Here is a 12,766-nt window from a genome sequence, read left to right as displayed (position 1 = left end):
GTATGTATGTATGTGTGTATGTGTGCGTGTATGTGTGTATGTAGGTATGCGTTTATGTATGTATGTGTGTGTGTGTGTGTGTGTGCATGTACCTGTATGTGTGTGTGTATGTATGTATATGTGTATGTGTGTATGTATGTATATGTGTGTACTGTATGTATGCATACAAGTATGTGTGTATGTATATATGTGTATATGTGTGTGTATGTATGTATGTATATGTGTGTATGTATGTATGCATGTATGTGTGTGTATGTATGTGTGCATGTATGTATGCATGTATATGTGTATGTATATGTGTATGTATGTGTGTGTATGTATGTGTGCATGTATGTGTGTGTATGTATGTGTGCATGTATGTGTGCATGTATGGATGTGTATGTATGTGTGCATGTATGTGTGAGTGTATGTATACATGTGCGTGTATGTATGTATGTGTGTATGTGTGTATGTATGTACAGTATGTATGTACAGTATGTATGTGTGTGTGTATGTAGGTATGCGTTTATGTATGTATATGTGTGTGTGTGTGTATATGTACCTGTATGTGTGTATGTATACGTGTGTGTGTATGTATGTATGTGTGTATGCATGTATGTGTGTATGTATGTATGTACAGTATGTATGTGTGTGTGTATGTAGGTATGCGTTTATGTGTGTATGTGTGTACGTATGTGTGTATGTATGTATGTATGTGTGTATGGGTGTATGTACAGTATGTATGTATGTATGTGTGTGTGTGTATGTACTGTAGGTATGCGTTTATGTGTGTATGGGTGTGCGTGTGTATGTGTGTATGTATGTGTGTGTGTGTATGTGTGTATGTATGTATGTGTGTATGGGTGTGTGTATGTATGTATGTGTGTGTGTAATGTGTGTATGTGTGTACTGTATGTGTGTGTATGTATGTGTGTGTCTGAGGAAGCAAAGAGATAATCATGATAAAGAGCTCTCCGCTCCTTATGTGTGCATGCCAGGATGGGGTTGTGTGCTGCAGCTGGGGGGGCTCTGCAGCTGTGTTACTGTGTGTGTGAGAGAGAGCGAGAGCTCCCTGCCTGACAGAGAAACAGCACGTGCCGTTGACAGAAATGGCTGGATGGGGGTGTGTATGTGTCTGTCAGGGGGGAGGGACTGGGTTTGCGTAGGTGGTAGTTGACCCTGAGAGCTGACCTGCATGTATAGGAGGGTGGCGACAGCGGGGCGAGCGACGGGAGGTGACGAAGGGGCGGTGATGATGGAGGAGAGAAAAGGAAAGAGGAGATGAGTGCCCGGCGACTGACCTTTCTCGTGGGCTCCACTTCAGCCAACTTGCCGCTGGGGGGGCAGAGGTCCGCCGAGGGTTTGTGCCCCTGAATCTCCTCCTCATCCTCGGCCGCCTTCTGAAACAAAAAAAGAGCGGAGGGACACGCCAAGGTTAAACAGGCGGCGATGCTGATGGAGGCGTGGGAAAGAAATGTAGGAAAAGTGGAGATAGAAGGGTGCCGATGACATTTAAAACAGGAGGGGTCCCACACAAATGGCATGCGAGCGACGGGAAAGGGAGACAAATGGCGTCGCGAGGCAGAGAAAGCGAAGAGAACGAACGAGGCCGCCATGGAAGCATGATGAATAAAAGACGGGCGGTGGAAGCTGCCTCGACGTAGTCTCCATTGTGTTCCACAGTGACTCATTGGTAAACATGCGGCACAGCTGGAGGATGCACTACAAACACACACACACGCACACACGCACACATGCATATAATGCTTCAAAATGCAAAAAGAAAAAATGGGAGTGAGACAAAAAATGTTTAGCGTAAAGCAACTGATTGCAAAAAAGCATTAAAGTGAAATAGGCTGCTCATCAAAAGTTTAAGAGCACAGTTTTGAAAGCCAAAATCTTGGCAAAAAAATGTCAAGACACACGACCATCCTCGGCCCAACCTGGTCTCCTTCAAGGTTTGGAATTTGCAGGAGAGAAAGGTGGAAGAAAGTTTTATTCTCCCTTGACGGTCCTGATGGCTTCCAGCGTTACTGGCATGACAAGGAGATCCCACCTGAGATGTTTTCCACCATCATGACCCTTCAATGGAACAATGGAGCTTCAGGTTGCGCAGGGGCGTCAAACAGCAGTCGGCTATGTGGAGATGTTGTGTGGTAATTATGTGCTTTTTCAACAGGACATCACCGCACTTCACAAAGAGGAATAAGCTCACTCTCACTCAGCGAGAGTCCACGAGCTGATGCGTATCTGCGACAGACGGGGGTAGAGGTGGAGGTGCTTTGACCCGACTCACTCTTTTGGACCATCCTGCGTGTTCCCCTCATCTAAACCCAATGGAGAACATTTGGGGATGGATTTCCAAAAAAAGTTCCAGACAGTGGATGCCCCCATCTTCACCACCTGGAGCAACACTTACCAAGCATGGCCAAACCCATTTTTCACCTCATGAACAAGAATGGCAAGCTGGTCATAACTCACTCCTTTTTTTTTAATACATTTTACTTGTATTTTAGGGGGGGTTGTTTTTTTGTTTTTTTTAGCTATGGTCTTAAACTTTTGATCAGCTGATGAACAGCCTATTTCACTTTCATGCTTGTTTGCAAAAAAATGCTGACTCTAATCATTTTTTGTCTCAGTCCCATTTCTTCTTTCTGCATTGATGTGTCTTTAGAAGTCATCATGTCAGATTGTCGGTAAACAGCAAACAGTAGCAGCATGGCTTCCAGTTGTGTGTGGTGTCTACTTTTCCCGCCATCAAACACTCAGCGAGAGGCCACGAGCTGATGCGTATCTGCGACAGACGGGGGTAGAGGTGGGGGTGCTTTGACCCGACTCACGCTATTTCAAAAACAAAACAAAGCGGAAGACATAAGACACTGGAGGAACAAGACTTTCTAGTATTTCCGCCTTGTAAACAGCTCTAGCCGGGAGGGGTGGGGGCGGGGGCATGAGACCAGGACGCAGAGGAGGAGGAAGAAGAAAAGACGAAGAGCAAACGAGAGCTTGTACAAAGCATCAATAATTGACTTCCAGGCCATCTATAAACATTTATCCACACTCGTGCACACAGTGAATAATCCAGCACAACAGCCACTAGAGGGTTTCTCAGCACTAAACCAGCTCAGAACAATACCACCAAATGAGTCTGACAAGCAGGTAGCAGCCACCTGGCATGAGAGCTAACGGCTAATCCCTAAACAGCCTTATTTAGCAGATTAAGCCACCGGCACACGGATTATTCATCCTCAATTACTCCACGTTTCTCGTTTTACGTGTCATTTTGGATATTAGCTTTAGGGATTGGGAAAAACATCCATATCTGACGTTGTGATCTCTCGTAAAGCAGTACTGATCCACCGGCAGGTATGGACCGGCAGTTTTCCTGCATGCACGAGTAACGCCAGCAATGCAAGATTCAAGATTCAAGAGTTTTATTGTCATTTGCTCAGTAAAACAGGTAGTTCTGCTATGCAATGAAATTCTTGTTCTGTTCATTCTCCCAAGAAAGAAAGAAAACATAAGAAAATGAATAAGAACAGAAGAAACATTAATACCAATAAATTAAGCAACAACAACAGAAGAGACATTAGCTTTTCCAAAATGGGGACTTGGAACAGCCTTCAAAGCACCTTTCATGTTGCTGTAGACTTGGTACAGGATGCTATTTGCCCTCGTGGGAAAGCCTACATGCTGGTAACCTTCGGGGAGAACAGTCCCCGAGGCTCTGTGTCCACAAGACGCTGAAGTCCGATCTCCTCGGCAAGCGGCAAATGTCCCCAACTGGACCACCGAGTCCGGTATATCCTCCGTCCAGCCAGGCCTCCGCGAGCACACAGCACTCTCCGATCTCAAATATGTCACACCGTGTTACACCATGCCGTGTTTGGAAACATCACATTTGTAAGAAAAATATATATATGTATATATATATTGACATTTTGTACTGAATCATTTATGACATTTTCTGCATGCACATGTTCCATTCTTCAGTAATGAGCAGCTACATCGATATAATGCATGTTTGTTTGTTTTAATCACTGGAACAACATATCTTTCTCTAAAAATTTCAAGCAAAATAAAATTTTTACGCCAAGTTTTTATTTATTTAACTGGTATAGTGAAATGATTTTTAACGTCATTCAATATCAAGTTACTAGCCCGAGTTAGCGGCCTCTGCCTCATCAAGTCTTTTCCTCCTACATGACAACGACATCATGCAAATGGGAGCGGAGCAGCCATACAGTGTTTACAGGTGTCGCGTACGTGTATCCATCTCTATGCTAAGCAAGAGTAAAGTAAGGCTGGCGCCGGCTCTGCAAACACGCCACAGACACCTGATGGATGTCTGGATAAATACGCCTCCAAATGTCTCACGGCTGTAGGACATGCACGCGTGTAACTCGGCTGCACGTTTATTTAGATTTAGCAGACAATAAGGATTCGAAACACTAACACTAGTGTGTGTGTGTCAGGGATGGTGTGTAGTATTTACAAAGGCACGGATGAATGAATGTGTGTTTACACTTGGAACAGCCTGGAGCCATATACACAGCCAGGTGTGTGTGTGTGTGTGTGTGTGTGTGCAGAGCGAGGGGGCTCGTCTACTTGCGCACGCTTGTGATTGGCTATCCTGCCCCCCCCCTTCCTGCAAGGCAGCACTGCAGCACTGATGGGGGGGGGGATGGAGCGACTCCAGTCAGGTGACGGGACAAGGCGGTCAGGGAGGAGGGAGGGAGATTGAAGGAAAAGGCGTCTGTAAAGCCACTGCAGTGGTGCGTGCGTGGAAGCCAACCGAGTCTGCTGGCTTCTTTTCTACAGTCTATTCAGGTTGACTCTGTGTGTGTGTGTGTGTGTGTGTGTGTGTGTGTGTGCGCGTGTGCATGTGTTGTTTTCCTGCTGGTGCAGGTGGAAGCCTGCAGTCAAAGTGACATTAACAACAGGTCATCTGGCGGTCTTTCATCTGCTTGACCCCCCCTTGACAGCAGATGTTCTGCTGATGAGACAACTGACAGCTCATTAAAGTGTGCCCAGCGTTGTGTGTGTGTGTGTGTGTGTGTGTGTGTGTGTGTGTGTGCGTGTCGCACTCATCCCATCTTTATGAGAAGAACATCACGTGTGGGTTGGAAGGACACTAGGGGCCGACCCTTATCACGTCTTCTGAAGGCCGTTTGACTGTTAAAGCGGGTCGAAATGTCGTACATCAAGGGTGCGTTTAAGCACCAAACACGTTTTTTTTGCAACTTTGCCAAAATGACGGAAGGAAAACGTCGCTGACTGCAAAAACATCGCCTACCGGCCTACGGCTGTGTTTTGGTTGTTGGTTCTCGGCAAGTACGCACACAGGCTATTAGCGGCGGTGTTCGGTTCATGTGAACACTGGGATGCTACGTCTGGGTCACTTAAAGACTGAACAGCAATAGTAAATAAACAAACTCATCACACGATAAATGAAAATGAGCTTGATCATTTTGCTGGTCTCAATATATCGCCACGTGCATGCGTGTCCGCTGTCCTCTTCTCTCGCCTCCAAACAGGCGGGAAGAGAGTTCACTCTGTGCATGGGTTTCAGCTCCTTGGCACGTTTGTGCCATAGAACAACGGCATGAATGGAGTCTCTTTGTTTCGGTGGGTGGAGGCGGGGCGGCTGGCATGCACACAGAGTGTAGATGAGAGTATTGTAGTTAATAGATTGTATTTTTTCATTGTACTTCTCTTAAAACTAAAGTTAAAATCTTGTCTCGTTCTAGTAGATCTATCTCCTGTATCATCTCGTCGACTGAGTGTTTCGTAACACCCCTACTTGTTCGTCTTATGTCCACTGATGCTCTCAATGCGGCAACATTTTCGCAGTTTAACTCAAGCTGTTATCATCCCCAACGCTCAACCCCAACAACGTATTTATACATGCTTTACATTTTTTTGCGCAAGAGGCAAAAAGAGGCATAATACAGTATACCATATACCGTATACAGTATACAGTATACCATATACAGTATGTATACATGCCGGGGTCTTATGTACCGTATGAGCATGCTTGGCTAATGGCTGCTTGTGTGATTCCACTTTACCTGACAGTTGACAGCTTCACACCCACCACCCACTATCTCACACACACACACACACACACACACACACACAGACATTCCTCTGCTCATTATTTCTGTAGGGCTGCGCTGGCGTAATGACAAGCGCAAGCACACCTCAACACAACTGTCTTTGTCACTCCGTGCTCCTTGCTGCCCATCGCTCTCTCTTATTAACAAAGACCGTGTCATCCTAATGTGCAGTAATGACTCACGTCTCTCATCTGGCCTGTTTGTGCACATGTGGATACCCCCCCAAACCCTCCGGTAGCCCCAAACCCGCCCGGCCCGTCGTCAGGCTGAACCTCGCCTTGTGACAACGTGGATTAGCATTCCGCACACTCGCTCGGCTGAACTCTGCCCTGTTGTTCCTAATCACCAGCAGTCTGCCTGCTGCTGCAACCACACACACACACACGCACACACACACTAGGCGGCAGCTCGATGAAACATACTGCCCTAGACAGACTCAACCATGTGAACGTTCACGGTGACCCATTTTCCGCGGCCTGGGCATATTCCCCAGACCATGAGTACACGTGACGCTCGCACAGCAGACATTACTGGAGCACAAAGAGCTTGTTTGTACGTCTGTGTGGGCTAAGTGCTGCGTTAAATACTACAACTACAACAACAACAACAACAACAAGCAACCACCTGGTTGTGGAACGGTACCCTCGTTTGTTGTGTGCAGGCTGAGAGGAAAGTTTAAAAATAAACGATGCAGTTGCCGTTCCTGTCCAATTAAGACCAGATCTTCGGCGCTGACCACTAGCAAAACAAAGACCTAATTAACAACGTATCTGGAAAACACACTCTAGACCACAGATATATCGATATCATTAAAATATATCAATATTTCTTTGAAGCACGATATCAAAAACAAACATTGTTCATTTCAATACAGACCGGATTTGCGCTGTTCTCTTGTATGTTGACGCGGATGCATACATCGAGCTACTTTTTCTGGCGTCGTTGGAGAGTTTTCTGGTATTTGGGGACTTAAAAGTGAAAGTACGTCTTATTGTGCAGTTTGTGTGTTGTCACTGAGCAGCAGCGGTTGCTCACGAGGTGTCCGTCCCGCCCCCAGAGCAGCCACAAGCCGGAGATCCACGCCTCCGCCCTGCCACCGTGGTGGCGTTAATGTTTCTTAATCATCATTGAATGACCGCTCGTCACACTCAAGCTCATTGGGACTGGCTACCTTACCTGTCAGTAAGTCGGTAAACAAACAAGTAGTCCCAACTACAAGATAAAAGGAGTCCGGATGTAATGAATACGCTGTCTAGACTTGGAGAGGCGCTAGCTGAGATCAATTCTGATATTTCGATTATTTTATTATGATGAAGTGATGGCCAATCTTAATCGAACAAACTAAGCTCAGATGGTTGGATACCTGCTTGTACGTACGGGTTGTCCGTTGCTGTGGGACGCAGGCATCCAGTCACTCGTCTGCCTCCACGCTGGCGAGCTCTGGTACCTGGAAACTCTATCATGACTTCCAGGCTAAAGATGAAACTCATAAGATGCTTTCGGGGTGGTACAATGGTAGCCCCTGGGCCTCAGAAGCAAAGAGGTGATAAACCCAAAGATGTGGTCTGGGGGCCGTCATCGCCCAACATCTTGCAGCTTAACATGGAGGGCTTAAAGGCAAGTGAGATCTGCATGATTAGCCAGCTAGCCTCCAGGCATGAAGCTAACGTCTCATCAATGTTTTGTGTCATTCCTGCCGTCTAGTGACCGCAATGCTGCATATGACTTGCGTTTCAATATGTATTGACTAATAACAGACCGTAAACTGCCACCAAACAGCCGTCATTTATTCAGTCATTCATTCGTTCATTCATTCGTTCCTGGAAAACCACGACATAGCGAGGGACGACTACATGAGTAAATAATGAATGACACCACCAGGCCACAGCTTTCGCTGTCACATCTGCGACGTCACTGGAAACCAGTCCGACACCCCTGCTCTCGACCCACACGGATGGTGGCTCACTATTCATTTTTGACGTTGCTATCTCGCTAGTCTTTGTTTTCCACACGGTGAAAGAGTGCTGGGATTACTAGAGGGCTGTGGGTTGCTGCTGTACGACACCATCTAGCGTTTCCTCACCGCCGAGCTGCACAGGAAGCGCTGGATTGCACCTCCGCTTCATTCATGGATTTCACAAGAATGCCACTGGCGCGGGTACAAGGGGGTCTCTCTCTCTCAGACCAGCAGTGGTGGTCTGCTTTCTCTCCCCATCAGATCCAGAAGCACTTTTGTGACACACAGCGAGCAAACAAGAAGCGAGGTCAAGCTTTCCCTCACGTGGACACGCCAGATGACTGCCGTCTCAGTGTATGGACATGCATGTGCACATGCGCACACACACACACACACACACGCACACACGCACACACACACACGCACACACGCACACAGGCTATAAATACCCGTGCAGTCTTCCTGCTGAATGTATAATGTACATAAGCTCTATGGAGAACACACACACAAAGAGCAGTGAAGCGGAAAGGGAGGGTATGTGTGTGGGGGGATGCATGAACACGTCGGCTATGTCGGTCAGTCATACATGAATCATGTGAACGAGCCAGAACTAATGTGTGCATTCATCACATTTATTTTCAATAAAAAGCACCACTTGATGAAGGGATTGTGTGACGGTAGCGTGTGAATGATCCACAGCAAAAAGTCCAAGTCTCATGTCTGGGTGTGTGTGTGTGTGTGTGTGTGTGTAATGCTTCTGTACCTGAAGTGTTGCACACATGCGGGTGACAATGTGTCAAAACATGCACCCCTCCTGTGTTGCCTATGCTCTTAATGTCCTGATATGTACACCACATGGTGGCGCTCTTACTAAACTGTTGGTGACGTGTGTTTCCTGCGACACGCAACACACGCACACACTCATAGCACTTTATTTATTTATTTATTTGTATTATTTACTTGTATTAATGTCTCTTCTGTTGTTGTTGCTTAATTTATTGGTATATATGTTTATGTGTTTATGTTTCTTATGTTCTTATTCTTTCATTTGTTTTCTTTCTTTTCTTGGGAGAATGAACAGAATAAGATTTTCATTGCATGGTATAACTGCTGTTGTACTATGCACATGACAATAAAACTCTCTTGAATCTTGCATGGCTGAAGGTGGAGGAGAAGCAGAGACGGGGAGGAAACGCTGGCTGTAATAAGGAAGTTGTTTGGCGTTGATGGAGCAGATGTGGAGCATGAGACCATAACATACAAAGGAACACGACAAATGTTCTACCGTCTCAGGCGCAAACACATACAGAGTTGTCATGAAGCGTGAGACAGGCAGCTGGCAAGCACGTCTACACTTACCCAGTCAAACATATAAAAAACTAACATATATATATACACGTATGTATATACATACATACATACATATATATATACATACATACACATATACATACATACATGTATAAATATATATATATATACTGTATATACACACACACACACACACATATATACGTATATATATATATATATACATACATATATATACATACATACATACAGTACAGTACATATATATACATACATATACACATGCATACATACATATACACCTGCATACATATACATATATATATGCATACATACATACATACATATACCTGTATACATACATATATACACATACATACAAACATTCATATATATATATATATATATATATATATATATATATATACTGTATATACACATACACATTCATATATATATATATATATATATACATATATATATACACACACACACACATACATTCATATATATATACAGTACACACACATATATATATATATATACACACATATATATACACACACACACATATATATATATATATATATACACACACATGTCTTTAAATACATGGGTATCAACATTTTTGCTTTTTCTAGTCGCATTTAGGCCTTTTTGCTCCATTTTTCCACTTTTGCTTGTTTCTGCAGTGAGCCATGTGATGCTGATGGCCCCCGTGCCACACTTTGGACAACCATGCGTCTTTTGCCAGGAAGGTGAGCCTTGGCTCTGTTGCTCGAGGGCTGGGTTGCATTATGGAGGGCTTTTTTAATACGCGAATCGCACGGCGTTTCGGTGGTCGGGGCTCACTCCCACTCACCTGCTCGGCGGACATGCCCCCTTGCTGATGGCTTGCATTTAATGAGCCAATAAATGCACAATGCAAGAAACATACTGTGGCAACAATGTCGCTAAACACGGGTGAGGCGCGTTATGAAACGGAACCTGTGATCGCGGGTGCTTGAAAGCGGCCGCTTAGCCAAATGTGACACCCCTGTCATTTACAGTCATGTGAGCTTCAAGAGGTTCAAATGTTGCCTCCAACGCTACCTATGCACTTAATGAAGGTTTAGAACGGTCACGGTTTAACCCTGGAACAGATTATTACCATTACGTATGAAGGGAATGTTTTTGTTCTTCAAATCTGAACCGGGTTCCGCTGCATTTGCACAACACGGAACAGTTAAAGAATGATTAGCAGCTCATTGAGATAAAGGTTTGCTGCCAGGATAGCTTGCACGTGTTGTTGCTGTGCAGGAGAAAATGAAACAGTAATGGGCTGGTGAGAACACACACACACACACATCTTATCTCAGGCACAATAAAACACAGCAGAGGCCTTCAGCTTCACCTTTCCTCCATGGGGGGCATTGTGGTATCAGTGTACAAGGTGAAGGCTATGAGAAAGTAGATCATAAGAGTGGAACCGTGCCACTCGTACCTCCATGTCCTCCTTAAAGGGCATCCAGGGGGTGGAAATGAACAGCCTGTACTTGGGTGCACTCTCACTGTGTCCCAGACAAGAACTTTAAAAAAAAAAAAAAAAAAAAAAAAAAAAAAGGGAGGAAGAGCCGCCCGCAGAGACGCGGTCACGCCCTGTCTGTTTCCACCACATCCTCTACACCGCACTCTGGCGGTCGTGTCCAGACGCCAATTTGTAGAAAAACACACACATCCTGGCGGAGCGGCAGCAGGGGCGAAGGCTCTTCTTTACTCCGAAACAGCCGAGCTCGCACTGTGGCCTTTCCTATCAATGGCCAAAAACGCGCGCACGTCTTGGTTCATTGAATAGAAATGCACATTAATATCTGTACTCAGCTTTGCTTGGAGTGAACATCTAATACATACAGTAAACCTGCCATCTGTCTGCTCTCCGCTTTATAAATGAAAAGCGCTGGTGGTCCCACCTTGCCCCCCCCCCCCCCCCCCCCCCCCCACACACACACACACACACACAGCAGAGGTCTTAATCCAATAAGCCATTTATCCACGGCCTGGGAGCGCCACTTTGTTTCAGCAGCCAAATCAATAACAGCCCACGAGGGAGGCTGGCAATAAAGTGGGGCATTTAGAGGAATAGACTTTTTTTGGGAGGGGGCGGGGGTCGCTCATTAACACAGCAACACTGTGAAATGAGATGTGAGGATTTTTTATTTCTATATTTCACCTGCTGTCATTGCCAGTACGCCTGCTTGTACTCCAGCAATGCAAACAAAGTGTGCAACCCCCCCCCCCGACTACAGTAAGCCTGATGGTAGTTTAGTGGAGCAGACATGACAATGGCCCTAATTAGTTGTACTTGTAATACTCACCTCCGCCAAGGGCGGCGCAAAGCGCAAGCGCAGCACGGAGGTTATGTTTTTGCCGGCGTTTATCTGTTTGTCTTCAAAATAACGTGAAAAGTTCTGAATGGAAAAACTGATTACATTTTGGGGGTGATCCGGATCACCACCTGGATCCAGGAATTAAAAAAAAAAGATTCTTTAACATTGTGGGATATGACCATTTTCGGTGCATGCATTTGTACATACAACTCCACAAAATGGTCAGAGCACTTGTTTGGGATGTTTAGCCTTCTTCCCGGTACATTACGCTAGCATACGACATTAGCATACTAGCATTTTTTGCTATTTTCATGGGTAGACATGTAACCCGCCCTGCTTCGCACTGCCCGCACCGGGGCTCGAACACATTACCTTCGCAATGGGAGATTAATTAGAAAAGCACTCGGAGAGTGCTGACCACATGGCCAAAACCCCACGTGTTCAGCGCAGCTCTCAAGGCAGAGGGAGTGAGGTTTACAAACGTACACTTGCACAACCTCACAGGCTGGCATCCGGTACCGACACATACAGTACATAAACACTATCATGCTAGGTGTTAGCATGCTAATATTAGCATAGTAGCATTTTTATCCATTTTCATAGGTAGACACTATTATGCCAGGTGTTAGCATGCTAACTTTAGCATGCCAACATGAACATACTAGCATTTTTTGCGATGTCCATGAATATGAACTTAAGCAGACACTTAGAGCTATCATGTTAGGTGTTGGCATGCGAATGTTAGCATGCTAACATAATCATATTTGCATTTTTAGCATTTTCAGAAGTAGGCACTCATACAAACACTTAGCGCTATTATGCTAGGTGTTAGCATGCTAACATTAGCATTCTTTAAGTTATTCCAACGCTTCTGTGGTATGTTTTCATGGTCAAGGAATATAAATATGTACCTAAAATAAATGTAGGACTGATATTTGGGGTGTAAATGACAACATGGGGGGAACTAAGACACTTGGCAGAGGTCTGCGCTCGCTGAGTGCTTTTCTAATTATTGTATTTATTCATTTATTTTT

The 12,766-nt window shown here is 45.1% G+C and overlaps 1 protein-coding gene across 3 annotated transcripts in view; it reads right to left on the bottom strand.

Moving 5' to 3' along the window:
• Positions 1-12,766, bottom strand: part of skila (SKI-like proto-oncogene a) — a 39,312-nt gene that overhangs the window by 9,443 nt on the left and 17,103 nt on the right. For 2 of the 3 annotated variants that reach the window (XM_054758693.1, XM_054758701.1), the window contains exon 3: positions 1,281-1,379. In XM_054758693.1, coding sequence (XP_054614668.1) covers positions 1,281-1,379 — 99 coding nt within the window. The remainder of the gene's footprint in view (positions 1-1,280; positions 1,380-12,766) is intronic. The other variant, XM_054758711.1, reaches the window with a different exon arrangement.

This window comes from Dunckerocampus dactyliophorus, chromosome 2, assembly GCF_027744805.1.
Source record: "Dunckerocampus dactyliophorus isolate RoL2022-P2 chromosome 2, RoL_Ddac_1.1, whole genome shotgun sequence".
Lineage (NCBI taxonomy): Eukaryota > Metazoa > Chordata > Actinopteri > Syngnathiformes > Syngnathidae > Dunckerocampus > Dunckerocampus dactyliophorus.
Note: the sequence above shows the minus strand (reverse complement) of the source record. Positions and strands in the feature narration are given on the sequence as shown.